The following is a 19,688-nucleotide window of genomic DNA, read 5'->3' as shown; positions in this document are numbered from 1 at the left end:
CTCCTATCATCCTCAGAAAAGCAGAGGGTGGCATCACTTTTTTATCACTCTTGCTTGTCAGGAGAAGTAAATAGACCTACAGCATATCATAATCCTGAAAATGCTATTCCATTCAGCAGTGGATAAGGCCACCCTTCCCACAGAATTATACCAAACAGTTCCACACAACGTGCTTAGCAACCAGCCGTCTATGGACACGTTTTATATACATATATAAATGTGTGTCATATTTACATTATATAAAAGATTTACTAAAATAAACATATTTATTGGCGTATTATATGGTGTACGTGACTAAAATCCTACAATGTTTAATCGCACACTGTATCCACACTCATTACCTTCCACACAGCAACTTCCGTCTACTTCCTCAAAAGTCTGCGCTCTCAATCACGCGACGCTTGTGCAAACCCCGCCCACGCGCGGCTACCATTGGCCGCCTCTCGTGTCAGTCAAGTCCGGCGCCTCTGTCCATTGGTCCGCGGGGGCGTATGCGTAAGCTCTACAACTGACAGGGCTTCCAGGGGACGAACGAGAGCCTAGAGAATTGGCTCGAGCGGTATTGTCACGTCGCGCGATGGGTTGCGCGGGAAACCCTCATCAGCGGCCAGCGTATACAGTACGGTGGATTCGTAGGCTCGCGCGCGATACATACACATCAGAGCAAGGGCAGAGCGACCGTTAAGATTTAAAAAAAAAAAAAAAACACAAAACAAAACAATAATATATTTGGGGAAAATGGCACCCTTCCTGCAGCCTCCTCTGCTGAGTTGGTTATATGAAGAAAGAAATACCTTCTGTCAGGAAGAAATGCCGTTTTAGTAAAAATGTGAATTAATATATATTAATAGGAAATAAATTGCATAATTTTCCTGGAATGGCTTCTATAGTCAGGAAATTATTTTCGCTTTTAAAACTTTTTTTTATCCCATTAGCCACCCTTATGGGTCCTTGGGCCCTAAAATCATGTAATAGGTAGCCTCATGCTCTGCTCTGCACAGGGGAGCCTGGTGATGGCTTCCCCTTTAAAACCTACCTTTTAATTAAACCATAATTAAAATTAACTACAACACACAATGTGCAATGCAATTAGTACAACTAGCTATAGAAGGCATTATCTATAATAGTCTTGTTTTAGCTCTACCTATAGGTGGATTAAGGAAGACCTCATAAAAGGTACTGTTCCACCTAGACGCTTTTCCCCACTTTTCCAAAATACTGTAATTATTATGTACCGCTTTTCGATACATATTAAATAAACTTGTTCCTGTCTTAAAATAATGTACCGTTTTTTTGTAGTTTCTTGTTCAAAACCTTTCAACCGAGCCTTTTAACTTGTCCCCACTGCACTGCACTGCACTGCACTGCTCTGCTCTTGCTGCCACAGAAGGGACATTTGCTTGAGGGTCTACTAGTTTAAAGAAGACTGGGAGTGGCTGCATGAGGTCAGACTGCTTTGATGTAATACAAGGAGGCGGGCTTTGGAAGAGTGACAGCACTCTGCTGCTAAGCAGCTCCAGTATCTCAATAACTCTTTGGATGTTGTTTTTAAGCGAGTAATTAAAAGTCATGCTATATGAGGGTTAGATTCAAGCTTTTCCTGGTGGATACTATTTCTTAACTATATTGCGTTCTATGAGATAATTTTTTTTTTTGCACCAGTCCTGGAGGCACTACAATACCAGGTCAATGCACGAGGTGGACAGATCAAGCTCTTCTTTCAGCTCCCTGTTCTAAAACTCCATATAACGAATGTTCCTCATATAAAGGGACGTATCAGATATTAAACTCATAAGAACAGATACTATACTTGATCTTAGCCAAATGGCAGAGATGAGATGAGAATTGCCATTCTTTTGCCAGGAGTACATTTTTTCATGACTATAGAATCCAGAACCTCTTGAGTTTGCATAGCCGTGCTGGTGGCTCCTGGGTTATGATATGGGTTCCCAGGCTTGTTGACTTGTTTGATGCCTCTGAAGCATTTATTAAGATGTCTTCTATAAACTTTATATAGAACATGAAAGGACCTCCCATCCTCTCGGGACTATGTCCCTCTCTAATGTTCTTCTCATATAAGATCCTGACATCCAGAGTTGTTTTCAACACTGTTAAATTTTAAGTGTTTCCACACTAACTGTACTTTGTTTCAATGAGTTACAAAAAACAATGCAGAGGCCCTGATTTGTCTTTATGGTAAGCAATGCACCCATGTAAGCATCAGATAGGACTCACAAAGATACTTTGACAGAGGTGGGCTAAGCATTATATAGCCATATAGTATGTTTCAGATAGGTGCTTGCCAGGTGACAGAAGTACCGACGTGATTGAGGGAAGTGCAAGAAGTGAGCCGTGCCACCAGTTCATGAGCATTGCATAAACCTTTGCTAGAACACAACCCCAAGTTTGAGGAACTCTAGTCTAGCTCACCTCTGTGATAGGACTGGCCCATTTAAAAATTCATGCCAGCAACCGATCTTGTATTTGGTCTTCGTCCTGGCCATTTAATGTTAGGATGTGTCCATTCAAAGCGTTTCTTGGTCGCTCTATTGTCAGTAACCATTTCAGGTGGTTAGTTTATTGAAAGATCTATTGTGAGATCGTGAAATATAATCTAGACATACAATGTATTTTACCCGTATCATGCCCCCCACCTGTTTTTTTGCACCGTTCGGGCAGAAGCTTCCGTGGGTTACAGCTCAGATGACCTTTGCCTTCTTTTTGCCCAGGAGCTTTAATGGGCAAGATTAAAATAGAAATATATTTCTATCAGTTTATGTTTTTATTTACCAGCGGTTGACTTTTGTGAGGGGGGAATCTGTGATATCTTAATATCAGATTCTGATATGAAAGCAGGATCAGACTGTTTTTACAAATTAGTACATTGATCTAACAAATCAACTGTGATTTCTTTTTATTGTTACCATGGTAACCAGCATCTTAGTGGAGCATGTAGAATACATCAACCCCTGCTTACAGGAAGGGATCATAATGTTTTACGTCACACATTATAAAAGGTAATGGAGGTTTCACAGCTGTGTTAATTTGGATATAGACAAAGATCATAACTTTCACAAAAAAAAAAAACTCGCTCAGAGAAGGTTCTTAATATGAAGTCAAGAATCCTCGAGATATAGTATAAAACATAACTTTTAATGCATAATTAAAAATCCACTGATTGCCAAAATATCACATGACCCTGCAATCACCTAACACACTTAATTCATCAGCATGGACTTACTTTTTAGCTATCCTGCTACCCATGGATTTTTAATTTTGGATTAAAAGTTACATATTATACAATACCCCGTGGATTCTTGATTTCATATTAAGAACTTTACGTTTTTCGAAAGTTTACCGTTTAGCGGGTGGTTGGGGGCGATTTCAGAGCGTAGCAAGGGTACATTCCCCGTTTAAGTATCGGATTATAGACAAAGAGCATACCGACATACATACAGCACGTGGACGGGTTTGCCGTGAGAGCCTAAGCTGATAAAGCACATGGTGCGATCCAGGTCTACAATCCATCACCGCACCGATCGCTGCAGCATCAGCGTTACAGACATGGAGGGCAACGCTTTATTTTTCTTGTGTGTTCTGGGCAAGTTTAGCTATTCAAAGATTCCTTGGTTAAGGCAAACCGCGCAACGGATCACATGATACAAAAAAAAATGTAAATTCACCCCATTAATGCAACCTCCTACTAAATGTATCCAACAGGGCTGTATGTACATGCAGATTTCACAGAAGGTAACGTAATACATCACATAGCTACAAAACACATCTACCAGCATGCTGCAAATGTACCGCATGAACACCTGTTTTTGGTGGCTACTGCCATCACGTTCACAATTATGGCTGAGGGTAGTGGGAGTCACAATCCAAAAAGGCTAATCAGTCTTTCATGTTATTTTTTTGTTTTTCAATGTATTTATGGAGGATTGGGAGTTTAGGTGAGGGGACACCTGTGATGCCACGATAAGAAATCCCTGCTTAGTGGCAAGCTTTTTTTGCCAGTAAACAGGGGTTAGATGTTCTTGTGTAACTTTACTAGCGTCAGCTCCCAAGTCTGACATCATTAGGTCTCCAAAATGATTTCTTACCCAAACATGCTGTAAAGATGAATGATATAGAACATCTTTCTACCTCCATTACTCAGTCACAGCACTCATAATCACCAACATTAAACCAAGACGCAATGAGTGAAGCAGCTTGTTTAATAAATATTACACACACGTACTTCTGACAGAGCACCACATTGATAGGTACACAATAATTCCAGCCAAGTGTTTAAAGTTCATTTTTCACTATATATATATATAATATATATAAAAAAGAAGACATACTGCGCTGAAACACAAATAAATGTTGAGGGATCCAGAAATGAATTTTATTACTTTAAAGATGGAATTATAGCCAAGCACTTTGGAGTAAGAAGCTCATCTCAAGTCATGCCGACCATGTAAAAACTCTTACTGTATGCAAACTGCGCCTGGCGTGTCCGAAGCACCAAAATGCATTGCTCAGGTCCTACTGTACCCTCCATCCTCAGCAACACTTTATAACCCGTGGGCTATTCATGTCTCAAAGGTAAACTTCATGGGGAAGCGATACAATTATTATAATGGCTGGAAAACCGATCATACTGTATTGACGCGGGTATGTATCCTACTGCACTGGTTTCAAACAGGTACAAGATGATCTGACACCTGGTGAAAGAAGTGTCTTCAGGTGTCCACGTTTGATGCTGCATGTCTCCTTCGAATGGCCACACGCTAAAGCGGTCCTACCAGTCTTTGCAGGTTAAGTCCCATAGCCGATGCGATTTTAAGAAGAAACATAGCCGATGTCTGTGGAGAGCGGGTGAGACGCCTCAACGGTGCCGGCCCTCCAGTAAAGATTCAAAGTCTGGGGAACACACGAGCTTGTGCTGGACATGACCCAGGACCATCATGTCGCCACTACGGGCTTCACCAACATTAACGGACACGAGCTCCTTCAAGACAAAATTAAGATGCAACATATATACAGTATTTAAACAAGACACCTCAAGGTAAAGCTGCATAGGGCCTGATGGAGGTCAACAGCATGTCTTACCGGTTTTCTCAAACTCTCTACGATGTAGACGGACAGAACAGTTTATCTCCAGAAAGAAAGACACGCCACAATGTTATAATGTGAAGAAAAAAATCCCCATGAAGGGCATAATCATGGCTAGCCTGGTCTATTCAAGACAAACAGCCTTTAAGACTCACCTGCAGAAATGTGCATGTTGTCCCCATTGTGACATCGAGGGTTACCTTGCCAAGTACCAGCTGCACCTTGCCAGACTTGCGCACGATTAGCTTCCCAATCTGGCCCTCTGACACATCCCGTAGGGAGCAGCTGTCATCTCCTGCCTGCGCCTCCTGAAAACAACGAAAGAGAGGACATCAGGAGCCCCTTCCAACCATATTACATCCCAAAAGCAAGAAGAACCGACAGCCGCCACAGTATCGATCACAACAATTCCTCTCGCTATATTAACACAAACTTACGAGCAACACACAAATGCAACAAAATAGCACGTTAGCGATACACATCTTTCTGCACAAGCGACGCGTAACACACGGCTAACCAATTCACTCAGATGCTGAAAAGGCTCCGGGATGTGTGTTTGGCTTAGTACCCTGTAACATGCGGTGTTTCCTGTCAACATGATCCAAATGGAGGGAGGCGTATTGCTACAAAAGGTGGTGGTTACGATAAAATGCTTCACAAGAGAGGTGTAAGAAGAACACACAAGTGCCATGTGGTTCTAACACAATATTAGGCAACAAGTTAACTATTTTATTTCTGTTCAGGACAGGACAGATCTGAGACACGTTTGTTGTTTTTGGTTCTCTTTAGCACTCCTTAAAAAGCAATGAAAACTAGTTGGATAAACGTCCCCACTATATAGAAGGCTTTCAGATAACCTGACCTGCTGTAAAGCAGGGTAATAATGGGACAATATTAGTAGTGGCAGGTGTAGGTACCCCCCCCCCCACTTACTTGGCCTTTGTCCTTCACCAGGAACGTTTGTCCATCCTCGTTCTGCACTTCAGTCTTGACGGGCCGGGTGTCCTGCGTGGGTCGCTGACCTGGAAGGGTGTCAGGCAGTTGTAGGAAAAGGAGAGTCTCCTCTCCAGAAACCTTTAGTGATTCCAGTAACTCCGGCAGGGTCACATCTTTCCTCTCAGGAGGCTTCCTTATTACAGGAGCTTTACAAGGAGGAAGTCCAGGTTTACATTCTTGATCTTCATCTTCCATTGGTTCTTCCTTCACTAGGAGGAAAACGCAAAGCCAATAGCACAAAACTGACAAAGCCCATGAATATGTTCATACCCTTCCATGATTTAATCAGCTTTCACCAACCTTTAACTTGAGTAGAATCCACGTCCATCATTTCCTCCTTGGGGGCTCCTAATACAGGCTTTGTCTCCTCCTCGTCGTCGTCTTCTTCTTCTTCTTCTCTGAAAAGCCACCCAGAATGTACAAGTGGCAGCTGCACAGGGTGATTCCGTGCATCATTTCTGAGCCCAGGGTCATCCAGGAACTGGAATAAGAAAGACAGAAGGGACAACATTAAGGGGTGTGAGACAGCTGGATTTGGTAAGAGAGGAAAGCAAACAAAGACCAATTTTGATTAAAACATCAATGTACGAAAGGACATCATTTACCTTGTCATTCTCCAACCTGCGCAGGATCTCCTTTGTTTCCTCCTCAGTCTCCCTTTTTTCTTTTTTAATATTTATAATGTGCGATGGGCCAAGGTCTGCCGATTGTGAAGGCGCGTCCCATCCACCTAACGGAAGGTAAAAAAGCTCACAATCAGGATTCATCACTAAATGTATTTACTTGTTGAATCCAAATGACTTTTAGGGTCAGCCCTCCCACGCCCAACAACGATTGATTACTTTTCTTCTTGAGCTGCTCTGCTGGTCCTTGCTCGAAAATGGAGTGACTTTGAATAACTTGCGGCCTTCCACGCCCTCTGCCCGGTCCATCTCCTCGGCGGTCCCTTCCACGGTCCGTCCGTTCCACCTTCACCGACACCTCCTCCTTTGGTCTGTTAACAGATACATTAGCGGTGAGAGAGAGAAGGACACAGTCCCAGGTATTCCACCAGAATCAAGAGGGGGAGATGGAAGACGTACGAGCTCACTAGAAGAATACAACGCAAAATGCTACACTGAGAAAGAGAGACACAAAGCAAAGAACTGAACAAGGGGATAACACAAAAGAGATAAAATGATACTACAGAGGGGAATACATAAGCTAATAGCGGCAGAAGAGCCAAACGGAAGCTAGCGAGCGGAGATACATCAAGCAAGGAAAGAGAAATGGAGTTGATAAGAAGATAGGAGACGCTGACAGCAAAATCCAAACAGAAGACGCCAGGCAGGAAGATGGAATTCTAAATATATAGATCAGACTGGAAGGTGGATACAGAGGTAAAGACAAAGTAGAAATATCCTCACTCTTCTTTTATCTTCCTGCTGATTATATTTGGAGCAAAGGTTTTCTGGAAAATAAAAACAGACATTAAAGGTTAGTGTGCAATATCCAGCAAGTTTATAACAGCATCAACCTACAGCTTAACAACCGGGGGAAATAATATAATGGGGAGGGATATTTAGATTAGGGCTGCAACTAACGATTATTTTAATAATCGATTAGTTGGCCGATTATTTTTTCGATTAATCGGATAAAAAAAAACAATATGCAAATTTTTCGTTTATTTAAAAGAATTTAATGAACTGGATGTTAAAAAACAACTTAAAATTTACATTAACATTCTTATTTTGTTATGATGTAATAAAAAACAATATTTTCAAAGTACAAGAACCCAAACACAATATTTATGAAACAAAATAACCCCAAACATTCTGAAAAGAGGTGGACTATTACTGTTCAAGAAACTTTGCCCCAGCACTTTGCACCCAGCACTTTGCACCCAGCCCTGGCACTTTGCACCCAGCACTTTGCCCCCAGCACTTTGCCCCAGCCCTGGCACTTTGCATCCAGCACTTTGCACCCAGCATTCAGCACTTTGCACCAGCACTTTGCACTTTGCACCCAGCCCTGGCACTTTGCACCCAGCACTTTGTACCCAGCACTCAGCACCCAGCACTTTGCCCCAGCCCTGGCACTTTGCATCCAGCACTTTGCACCCAGCACTTTGCACCCAGCACTTTGCACCCAGCACTTTGCACCCAGCACTTTGTACCCAGCACTCAGCACTTTGCGCCCAGCACTTTGCCCCAGCCCTGGCACTTTGCACCCAGCACTTTGCACCCAGCCCTGGCACTTTGCACCCAGCACTGGCACTTTGCACCCAGCACTTTGCACTGTGCCCCTGCACCCAGTCTCCAACTCTGCCCTGCACCCAGCCCTGCCCCCACATTCTGCCCTGCCCCCACACTCACACTCTGCCCTGCACCCACTCTGCCCTGCACCCACTCTGCCCTGCACCCACACTCACACCCTGCCCTGCATCCCCACCCCCACTCTGCCCTGCACCCAGTCTCCCACTCTGCTCTGCACCCACACTCACACCCTGCATCCCCACCCCCACTCTGCCCTGCACCCAGTCTCCTGCCCTGCACCCCCCACCCCCACTCTGCCCTGCACCCCCACCCCCACTCTGCCCTGCACCCCCACCCCGCCCTGCACCCACACCCTGCCCTGCATCCCCTGAAACCCCACTCCCACCCCGCCGTGGACCCCCACCCCCGCGAATCGCTCTGTGCGAATGGAGCCACTCGCACAGAGCGAACCGCTCTGTGCGAATGGAGCCACTCGCACAGAGCGAACCGCTCTGTGCGAATGGAGCCACTCGCACAGAGCGAACCGCTCTGTGCGAATGGAGCCACTCGCACAGAGCGAACCGCTCTGTGCGAATGGAGCCACTCGCACAGAGCGAACCGCTCTGTGCGAGTGGAGCCACTCGCACAGAGCGAACCGCTCTGTGCGAGTGGAGCCACTCGCACAGAGCGAACCGCTCTGTGCGAGTGGCTCCATTCGCACAGAGCGATTCGCTCTGTGCGAGTGGCTCTGTGCGATCCGTGCACATAGACATGAAGAATACTTACCTCCGGAACACGTCACATCCGTCACGTAGCTAAAAGAAGGCGGAGACTGCAGAGCGTGTAGCAGAAGCGGGGAACGCTCGCGGAGGTAAGTAAAAGGAGCCGAGTGCTCCAACAACGAATCGATCACTCGATTAATCGATAACAGAAATCGTCGGCAACGATTTCCGTTATCGATTATTATCGATTTTATCGATTCGTTGTTTCAGCTCTAATTTAGATCATAATAAAATAAAGGTGGGTTTGTTGTATGTTGCCTATCAATATCATTATATGTTATATTTAGTGGACTGAAACATAGGATTTATGATAAGCGACAGATGCACTTTAAACTCACCTTCCGTACACCTCCAAGAGTGAGATCACGAGAGCGAATGGAGGGAAGGCGCCCCGGTGTTAGCGGAGCGGATGGCCTGCGGCCCACCAGTCCTCGCCCCCCACCAACCGGGGGGCGAGGGGCTCCTTGAGCAGAATTTGCATTTCCTTCAGACATCCTGCAGATAGAGACACACGTTAGCAACAACACAGACCCCAGGGGGAGAACCAAACCCACTGGGCAGAAAAAGCACCCGAGTACTGAGAGTCAGATGTATATCGGGTACCAGAGCATCATCAGAGAAGACATTAAATCACTATGAACACAAGCACGTAACTATTGTGCAATGTGTATACACACTTTACATTAGGCAGAGGTGGTATGCTTATGTTTACCTCTTGAAATAACCCGTATATCCGTGCCAGACACGAAGTTTATTGATATGCACACAGTATACCGGCACATTTATATATGTATACACAGATACCCCTCTATACCGACTCACCTAACGCTTATTACAGCCGCATGTCACTTCCACCGAATACACGCCGGTCACCACTCATATGACAACACTTCCGGATGCGAACAGAGCATGCCGGGAGTTGTGGTTCAGTGTATGTGGCCAGAAGCAAGAAGGGGCGGGGCGGTTTCGTGAAGTGCGTGGTGGTTACCGCGGTGAGGTTTATCAGATAGTGATGAACTCGGCGCATTTATTGACAGTGCATTTCCTCTCAGTGTGTATCGCTGTATTGATGTCATTATTGATAAATAGCAACATAATGTGCACACAGAAGGGGGGCACGTTTACTTTATTTTCATTCATTTATTTTTGCTAAATTCCTTTTTATTGGTTTGTATTATTTCCATTTACATTAGTCATTTGGTGTTACAACATTAACAACGTATGGAATAAATATTAAAATGAACCTGTCTCTCCTGTCTACGCTCTCTGGAGATTATATATCTAGGGAGGAAATAATACTACATTGTCACAATCTTTTGTACAGCGCTACAGGATATGATGGCGCTATATAAACAATAATCTTTTGTGTTCAGCGTTGTGTGTGATATAAAGAAAAAAATAGAAAATAACAGAGTAGGCATCGCCACAATGGCCCTCCCATTCGCACCCTGGCGTGCTTCTGGCAAAACCCTCACCACAAAATCGCTGGGGGATTATTGTGACTTCCCTGGCGTGTCGTCCTCCGATGCTCCTTCGTCTCTCGTGATGAGTTGGGTGAGTCGGGAAACAAAGTGCCCATGTAAGTATTATGATTTAAATAGACCGATAATCTCCCTAATCCCTTGTGCCCCTGCTTTTCCCACATTTGAAGCTGACCCATGCTGTATAGAGAACTGTATGCTGGGCCATCTTGGACACCAGGTGTCTTAAAGGTGCTCGCTCCCAGGCAGTCCCTCTCTAGTTCCTGGCGATCATCTCCCTGCATCATGGACTGAAAATGATCAGAAGAAAGACAAAGCCCAAGGGACCCAACATAGCTCATGCTGACAGTAACCCCCCCCCCCCCGGGGTATATAATAGGTCTTCCATGTTTAATACATTTTACTTACCCATTCTAACAATTTGGGGGGGTCAGATGAACTGGGATTATAGAATATGCAGCATTCAGGTAATGTATCGTTACAATCAGCATCTACCATAATGACTGGTTTATATCATGGGGAAACCATACATGGAAGTGATCCCCTGAAAAAAGGGGGATCCAGGATTATTTACAGACTTTGTAGAAGACATGCGGAACGAGACCTCCGACCTCCGCAGACTTATGGTTATTGGACAGCCAGTGGAATTTAGCCAGATACTGATAGTTTTCTGGTTAATAAATTATAGTCCGTTAAGGGGCCGGTATCGAGATGCTTTTCTGGATTATGTTTAAAATGTGACATCAATCACAACACTTGTGCAGTTTGGGGTATTAATGTCTATCGCGTGTCATTGTATTAAATAAATAATGTGTCCACATCAAACTCTAACCTCTGCGTCTGTCTTTATTTTGCGGGTAAGGCGACGAGATGAATGTTCCTGGCGTTCAGGAGCGGCCCCTGCCCAGGTGAGGTGATTTTCAGGATTTACCCTTTTGCCCCAAAAGCAGGTTCAAAGGTCGCTGAGCGGCAGGGTGACATTGAAGCGTAAAAAGAGTTTAACTAATTACAAAGCAGACCCTATTGAGGAGCTTAATCTCTCGGTTACAAGCCAACTCCATTGCTGGGAGGCACTTTTCACTCAATATGTGTAAAGACAGTCACTTTGGGAGCTCTGGTTCCATCGGAAGGCATGTTGGCTAGTGCACCCATAGCCAAACTCACTGCGTCAATGAGGGGTAGGGCCTCTGTTTAGTTGTAGTCCACCGTGGATAGTTGTCTCATTCATCGCGGTGCAGCCGGGAAACTAAATAATGGATAGACACATAGTCATCGGGACTGATAGGGAACATCAGCCTTTTCCCAGACCGCGCATGCATACGGTATCTAGAATGTATAAACTCACAAGCGAATCAAATAGTTATACCTATTGCCAGGTAGCACGTTAGACGCGCTGGTCATGTGAAAGATGAAATGACCAATGTCATCTGGTCAGGACGCAGGTTGCTCATTGCTAGGTGTATCGGATCTGCTTTTGAAAGAATGTGGTCCATATGTTCAATACATTCCAAATGTTATCACCCATGACCCCGGCATTCTAATCACTTTGTATCTCCTGCTGGATTGCATCTGATTGACGGTGCTCATCCGGATGGTCCGCGGGATGCTTCCATTCATCATTGAGCCCTACCCTCCAACCTATGTTTGGGAGCCATTATACCGGCCTCCGCATTAAACACTTCCGCGCCGCCGGATGACATCACTGCTTCTACCCGCGCCCAGCGTGAAAAGTCTAAAATATAGAAATCCCACACAACGGAAGAGCTGGACGGAGCTAATGCATACGACGAGTCTGGCACATTTTATTCCTGGCAGGTGACAAGGAGCTAGCAGATAAATCTCATCATTCTTTTAGTTTTTTCGCCCCTCTATTAATGGGCTATGACTCCGTGGGCATTGAAAGCTAATGACTGCGTGTGTCATTTATATTAACACTTTGACTGCCAGACCGCAAATAAGCTGTAATCAGTTGATGCACATGTGACGTCATGTTGGCAGCAGAGTCCTTAACACTTTCACTGCCGGAATGTTGGGATCTGCATTATAGCAAGTGGATGAATGTATATATATATTTTTTAAATATTGGGGTGCTATTCGGTGACCTGGGATATTAGGCTTTAAAAATGCAGTCTCTTAAATGTGTTCCCTGTCTCATTCTGTCTCATGATCCCTCATTTAAATTTTCCATGTCTAATTCTGTACTCTCACTTCTGCCTCCCCCATGCCACGCTCTCTCTCTCTCTCTCTTTCTTTCTAACAGCTTTGCTGTTTCCCTCCTACTCAATCTCCTTTTCCCTCTCTCTCACCCTCGCTCTCTCTTCTTTCCTTCCTTCCTTCCATCCCATCTTGTTCCTTCGCTCCCTCTTTGCTCTGTGAGGTACGCAACCTATCAGAAAAGGTATGTCTCACCTGAACCCCCTTTATATAGCACCACGTGGCTGTCTCTTTTCTCCTATGTCTTTGATCCCGTGGTTGTCTCTCTCCTTATAGTGTAGGCTCTCTCTGTGGACAGTGAAGGTCTAGCGTGGTACGCAGAGCGCGGATCTTTCTGTACAGTTGAATGTCCACTTGTTTGACGTGGTCCTCAGTATTTGATGCTCAGCAATGCATGTAATATTATGCAAGATTTAGAATGTTTTTCATGTTTTCTTTTAAAACTTAAATATGGAAAAATGCTCTGCCAATGATAGGGACATAAATTTGGGTTATATAATGTGTCTATATATATATATATATTGTAGAATTATAGAGATGTTGTCCTGAGGATCTCTGATATTATTATTATTGTCTGAGCAGTTCTGTACATGTTGAAACAGGCAGGGGATGTGGAGAACCCTGGTCCTTAGAGCTTACGATCTAAAGGGAACGTTGGAACAGATACACGAGGGACAAGCAAGACAGGTCGATGTTTGTGAAAGGAATGAGCCTTGGTAAAGCAGGGGGCACACGGGGCAGGAATTAGGCCAGCTGTGTGTATGGCACCAGTGTGGGTGGTGTGCAAGCACAGATAGAGAGGGATTAATGCGAGACATCCTTCCACAGAGTGATTTACAAGAAAGGGGAGTACACGGGAGAGAGAGGAATCCGAAGGTACGGAAGCAGGTTGGAAGGGGCTGTGGAACCTAAAGAAAGGTGTAGAGAGAGAATAAGGCTAGTCCCAGGGAGAGCATCAGGGGCACAACTCAGATCCAGGTAATTGGTTTTCTAATTTTACTCAGACCGCAAATTCTGTCATCTGTGTCATCATATCAATGTTACCTCTCATGAAACAACGTAGCATTGGTGAGCGTGCCCACCCAACACAGCCATTTGGAGGTACAATACTACAATACATAAGACAACACCAGACTTCCTTGCACAGGATGGGCAGCAGTCATGTTCTGCACAGAAGACGAGTAGCAGTGATATTAATTTGGTTATTATTTGGTTAAAGTTAGTAGTTCCAGTCTTTTTGACATAGGATGGAGGTGGCCATCTTTTCTCAATGCTTTTGATGTTGATAAGTCTCCAGACGTGATTTTCTTTCCCTTACACGCAGCAGCCCCTCTACCGACCCTGAACACCATCCAAGAGGTCATGGAGCCCCCTCTTTCTGCTCCTCACGGGATCCAGATCAGTGATATCACCTGCGACTCGTTCCGTGTCTCGTGGGAGATGCCGCCTTATGACATCCAGAGAGTGACGCACTACTTCATAGACCTGAACAAGACAGGAGGACAGAAGGAGAATAAGTTCAAACACAGGGTGAGCCAGGAAATCCTGTACGATGATGAATGTTTCGGACCTTTCTCCTCGCCATATTGCCCCGTAAATACGCTCTGTGACATGGAGATAATTGGCTACATATTTCTCAAGTTGCCTATTCAGGGCCAGATTTACATTCTGTGCACATTTAGGCTCTGTAATCACTGACTCCCTTGTGGTTTATTAAATAATGGAATAATAAATTGGTATACAGGAGCTGGGTCAATCGTGCACAAAAGGTGATGGACATTCTTCCCAGGTATGGTCCCTGCCCAACCCCCATACCATAGAGAAGTCAGGAAAGGGTAGCGGCAGAGGAAGGAGGGTCTGGTACATTGAGGGGTGTATGGCTACCCCAAGAAGCTGTTACATGCCCCCCCCTTACAGTACCAGAGATCAGAGACTGCTCCAGGTGGGATTACCTAATTTTTATACCTGGAGCCTCAAGGGGAAAAGCAAACACTTCCCTGTTATGCTGATGGGGCAATCACTCAATCTCACCCTTTCACATGCCTTATGGCATTCTACTTAAATGTGAACCCCCAATTGACATCACCTTTACTCCCCACCTTATCTCCATTGCATTGGTATTTATTGGTATTGCCCCAAGGATCTAATAACATCCCAGGTCACCTCTTTTAGTGAGGTTGTAATTAAAGTGCAACCGGAGATTTGTCTTGATTCTAAAAATCCCCTTTTGCAAAGGATGTACCAACCAAGCTGGTTGCGAAGGCAGTGGCTCTCCCCATGACGGTTCGCGGTCACTGGTTCCTGAGTCCACGTACCAAGTACACACTGGCTGTGCAGACTGCGGTGAAACGCGCCGACGGGGAGTACAGCGTGTCCGGCTGGAGCGAAACAGTCAGTTTCTGCACAGGGGGTGAGAAATGCACGTGGACATCCAATATACACAACAAAGTGCACATATATATTGTGCAGGTACACACATACAGACACGTATACACACATACAGACACGTATACACACATACAGACACGTATACACACACATACAGACACATATACACACATACAGACACGTATACACACATACAGACACGTATACACACATACAGACACGAATACACACATACAGACACGAATACATACAAGATATAAACCTGAATATTACACACCTTTAAGCAATGGAAACTGTATCATCAATGTGGCTACGGGAAACAGTTAACAGAATAATTTATACAAACAGGTGGCCAAGGATAAAAGGTAAAATCAAAGACATAGACTGTATATAATGTATAAGGTGCAGTTCTAGTGCAAAGTGGTAAGCAATCACCATAGCAACCAATGTAATGTTCTTCTTGATAGATCCACTTAGCTCTCCAACCCCTATAGTCTTTCCTTCTTCAAGCTAACACTCATTATGCCGTCTCGGTAAAATGACCCCCGTCACGGCTATGCTTGCCAACTAAAAATAATATTGGCCAAAATAAATGATTCTGATCCAGTCTACGTCTTTTAGAGACAAAGCTGCAGCGAGGAGGCAGAATTCATCTGTCTGCTGCTTCATGGATAAACGATCGATCAAATAAACTAGTTTGAGTTTTGACAAGATCACCTTTATGATTATCTTCATTCACCTTCATCCAATCCCCCACCTGCTTAGTTTCACCCCCATCCCCGTACACACACGCTCACACACACACACACGCTCACACACACGCACACACACACGCACACACACACGCTCACACGCTCACACACGCGCTCTCATACACACACCACCCACTCCCTGGATTTGGCAGTAATTCACATTTGGCACGGAGAAGATTGCAGAATCTGTTTTCTTTAACTGATGATAATAATTCAAGGACCCCTCGGGTATGACTCTCCGTGTAACTGTTTTCCTCCCATCTCAAGTTGAAATGACGTTTGAGCTACGAAGGGTATAGGATAGAAAGGCTATAGTGTACAGCGTAATCATATCTGTTATCAGAGACAATGACAATGGATACAATTCTAATAGAAGAAGCAGTTGTCATGCCTTATCTCATCCGGTAGATGACAATATAGAATAGTCAACAGTAATGATGAAAATATACAAAGCAGTAAATGTGAGAGAGGATACGGGTAGAGAAACGATGTGATACAGCCGATATGGCACACAGCAAGGGTGACCTCTGAATCCTTTGCAGATTATGCCATGGAGCAGGTGAGGCAGCTGCAGGAGAAGGCAGAGGGGATCGCAGGACGCATGTTACCGTTTCAAGTCTTCTACAGGAACCAGGCCGCAGAGTACTTCCAGCATGTCAGGTGCCTGAAAGCTCTTACCTAGGAAGTGGGTCTTGAACTTCTTGTCCCTGAGGGCCAGAAAGGCACTATGTATTCTGGCCTAGGCCAAATGGACCAAGAGCCGTGGGCCTGGGGGCCACATTACCAGAGCTCCCATGTGCATTGCAGTAGGCCGGTTATGGTGCTGCCTGATTTTCTGAGATGGATTCCAAGCTATGAAGTCAAATCTAAGTGCTCCATTTTAGAAGATCTGAGGAGGACCTGCTCACTGAAGTCAGGTCCTGGGGGAGGTAGAGCAGACCAAGTGCAGCGTTCCACGTAAATACATTAGTGCCAAGGACCGCATATCAGGGAGAAGTGGGGAGGATCCATGGAAGGTCCTTTATGCCATTTGCATTTGTCAAAATCAAAGAACAAACATATAGAAATAACTTAAGTTGAATACAAAACCTTAAAGCTGTAGCCCTCACTTCCATGTGCCTGGTATATAATAAGAGAGAACAGTATATAATAAGAGAGAAACGTATATAATAAGAAAGTTTTTTTCTGCCACTAGTGGCCTGCAGACCACAGTTTGAGAACCACTAACCTGGTGAATCTTAAGCATATTCTCTATCTCAATAATAATAATAAAAAACAATCTTACTTTTTTGAAACCTATTAATCATTTTGTTCATTTAATTGGATTGAATTATTCGATTGGTAAATAATTAATAAAGGTATTATGGCAAACATTACTTTTCAACATGACAAAAGCAAGAAACCGAGCAAAATACATAAGGGCGAATGAAGTTGGAAGATGGCTTGGGTTTCATTTCCCGTATAGGTTTTTCACTTTATTTTTCTTTACTGGTAAGTCTACATACAGCCATGGGTGAAATCTATAATATTATATAGCCATACCATTCTTCCCAGTACCTCATAATAGTAACTATTAGTATTATTATACCCGTCTTCCACATGATAGATCCATCTTTGTCAGCTGGCCTATTGAGTAAGAACATTATTAGAGCATAGATAGCACTGGGGTAGTTCTGGCGAACATACTTTCAATTTCTACCATCACAATCCCTGTCGGTTTGCGGCACGGCGGTCACGTTTTGATACCCGTCTTCTTGTGTTTGATCAGGGAGAAGTGGGGAGATGTGATGCTCCCGTCCCTTAAAGATCAGAGTGGAAGCCATGGATCACCCATCAGCGGGACCCTCCATGGCGTGTTTTTCAGCTGCAATACCGAGTTCAACACGGGTCTTCCTCCCAACGACTCGCCTTACGGCAGGTGGCGGGTGACCATACCTGCAGGGCACCTCTTTAATGAGGGCACACACCTCTACTTTGCCGATTTCTATTGCATGTACAGCGCCTATCACTACGCCGTTCTGGTCCTGGCACCTCGAGGTTCTCAAGGAGATGTCTTCTGCAGCGCCCGTCTGCCTCTGCTGGACCCGCACAACAACCCTTTCCTGACTCGGGGGGAGCAGGGCAGATACTGGCACGCGCAAGATCTGATTTTGGAGGTGCTATACACGGAGCCTTTGCCCCTGGGTTTGGGGCAACTGGCAGAAATCAAAGGGCACCAACTGATGAGCCTCTCCACTGCTAATGCCAAGAAAGACCCCAGCTGCAAAGTGTGCAACATCATCGGGGGGCGTTAGGGATGTCGGAGGGTTTGCTGGAGGGTATAGTCGGGCAGCATATTCCAGACTCTGGATTCAGAGCACACACTCCAATCTAGTCGTTTAAGGGCACTGACTCGCTTTGTTGTCATAGCTGCAGAAACATCTTTGTAAAGCTTTCTGTAATTCTTATGTGTTTGAAGCCGCAGGGGAAAACAAGATGGATCTGTATTTTTGTTGTAGCTTAACATTTGCAGGAGAGTTGCAGTTTCAGCTCACATCACTGTGCATTATACGCTGAGCTTCTGCTGCTGGAAGAGCTTATAAGCCCTGTATCATGTATAGTTAAATGCGGTTATCCTGGCCGGGCGAGCTCAGTCCCTGTGGTGGCGAAGCTTATTTGGTCTTCAGCCTATCCTAAAGCATAATGAAGCTGGGTACCTGAAAGCACAAATGTCCTGCAAATTCCCTATTTAGTGAATAAACCCTCACGTTGATATGGATTATGGGGACATGCGGTCACATGGTGGCTATATTTACTCACATGTATTTCTATATGTATACAGTACAACTATCAGCAATCTTGGGACTGAGAAGTCCATATTGAGCTGCGAGTGCACGGTAGAGTAAAACGTCCACAAATATATTGGTTATGGAGACAGTCTATGTAACTGGTGTATAGGTGAGTAGGTGGATGATGATAGGAAGCGGTAGAAGATCTCCCTCATCTTCTACTAGAACACCAGGGATAGCTGACCCAGTTCCTCCGCATTCCCTCAATGTGTTAGGACAGGGACAGTGGATCCCAAAAACCCATAGAACATGGAGCCTTCTTCTGTAATAATTTACAGCTCCGCCTTAACACGACCCGGCATCAAATAATGTGATGTCATAACAAAAGAAGGGTGAGCATCGCTCTATATAACTGCTTCTTCTGGAGTGAGGTCCGTGTCTAGCAATAGCAATTGAGGGTGTTTATTATTTAATATGTGCTGTCGCAGTGTCATTAGTTCTCGCAAATGTAAGTATTATGCTTCTGTCGTGGAAAATCCTTGCTCGTGAGAATATATTTGTTCCTGTAAAATAAAGTACAAATTATACAACTAAGCAGTTTTATCCTTTCTCGTGATATATTAACCCTCAAGATTCTACAAATGGGAAAAGGTTCATGCATGATGATAAGGTGGGACAAGCGTGTCATTTCACATTGTATGGATTCTGAAAGCAAGAGAATGGCAGACAAAATATTCAAGCTTTCTGTGTCCAACAACAAAGGCCTCCAATAAGAACACAATTTTGGGGACTAAACTGCTCCTTTTCTAAAAACCATTGGGCAGAGCTCATTATTATTTGGCACAAAAAGCGTAACCACTTCCCCTGTCCTGGTTTGGCCATCAGTTTGGAAATAAGTTACAAAAGTGTTAAAAGACACAAAATAATTAAGATGAAGAGGCCAGGTGCATGCAGAATGTGTATTAAATTTAAA

The 19,688-nt window shown here is 44.5% G+C and overlaps 2 protein-coding genes and 1 non-coding gene across 3 annotated transcripts; 1 reads left to right on the top strand and 2 right to left on the bottom strand.

Annotated features, from left to right (window-relative positions):
- Positions 1 to 1,648: 1,648 nt before the first annotated feature.
- On the bottom strand, positions 1,649 to 1,840 carry LOC128492997 (U2 spliceosomal RNA). Its single transcript, XR_008354198.1, has one exon. It is a non-coding gene; the product is annotated as a U2 spliceosomal RNA (small nuclear RNA).
- Positions 1,841 to 4,329: 2,489 nt separating this feature from the next.
- Positions 4,330 to 10,021, bottom strand: POLR3D (RNA polymerase III subunit D). The gene is made up of 9 exons (XM_053462626.1): positions 9,935 to 10,021; positions 9,451 to 9,607; positions 7,503 to 7,546; positions 6,939 to 7,090; positions 6,702 to 6,826; positions 6,397 to 6,577; positions 6,034 to 6,305; positions 5,256 to 5,408; positions 4,330 to 4,996 (listed from the first exon to the last, which is right to left on the bottom strand). Exons 2-9 carry the CDS (start codon positions 9,604 to 9,606, stop codon positions 4,874 to 4,876), a joined length of 1,206 nt encoding a protein of 401 aa, XP_053318601.1. The 5' UTR covers position 9,607; positions 9,935 to 10,021; the 3' UTR covers positions 4,330 to 4,873.
- A 2,873-nt stretch (positions 10,022 to 12,894) lies between these two features.
- Positions 12,895 to 18,375, top strand: PHYHIP (phytanoyl-CoA 2-hydroxylase interacting protein). Its single transcript, XM_053464638.1, has 5 exons — positions 12,895 to 12,991; positions 14,132 to 14,337; positions 15,043 to 15,217; positions 16,490 to 16,607; positions 17,716 to 18,375. The coding sequence occupies exons 2-5, from the start codon at positions 14,170 to 14,172 to the stop codon at positions 18,239 to 18,241; spliced, it is 987 nt and encodes a 328-aa protein (XP_053320613.1). The 5' UTR covers positions 12,895 to 12,991; positions 14,132 to 14,169; the 3' UTR covers positions 18,242 to 18,375.
- The last annotated feature ends 1,313 nt before the right edge of the window (positions 18,376 to 19,688 follow it).

Source organism: Spea bombifrons, chromosome 4 (assembly GCF_027358695.1).
Source record: "Spea bombifrons isolate aSpeBom1 chromosome 4, aSpeBom1.2.pri, whole genome shotgun sequence".
Classification (NCBI taxonomy): Eukaryota; Metazoa; Chordata; class Amphibia; order Anura; family Pelobatidae; genus Spea; species Spea bombifrons.
Note: the sequence above shows the minus strand (reverse complement) of the source record. Positions and strands in the feature narration are given on the sequence as shown.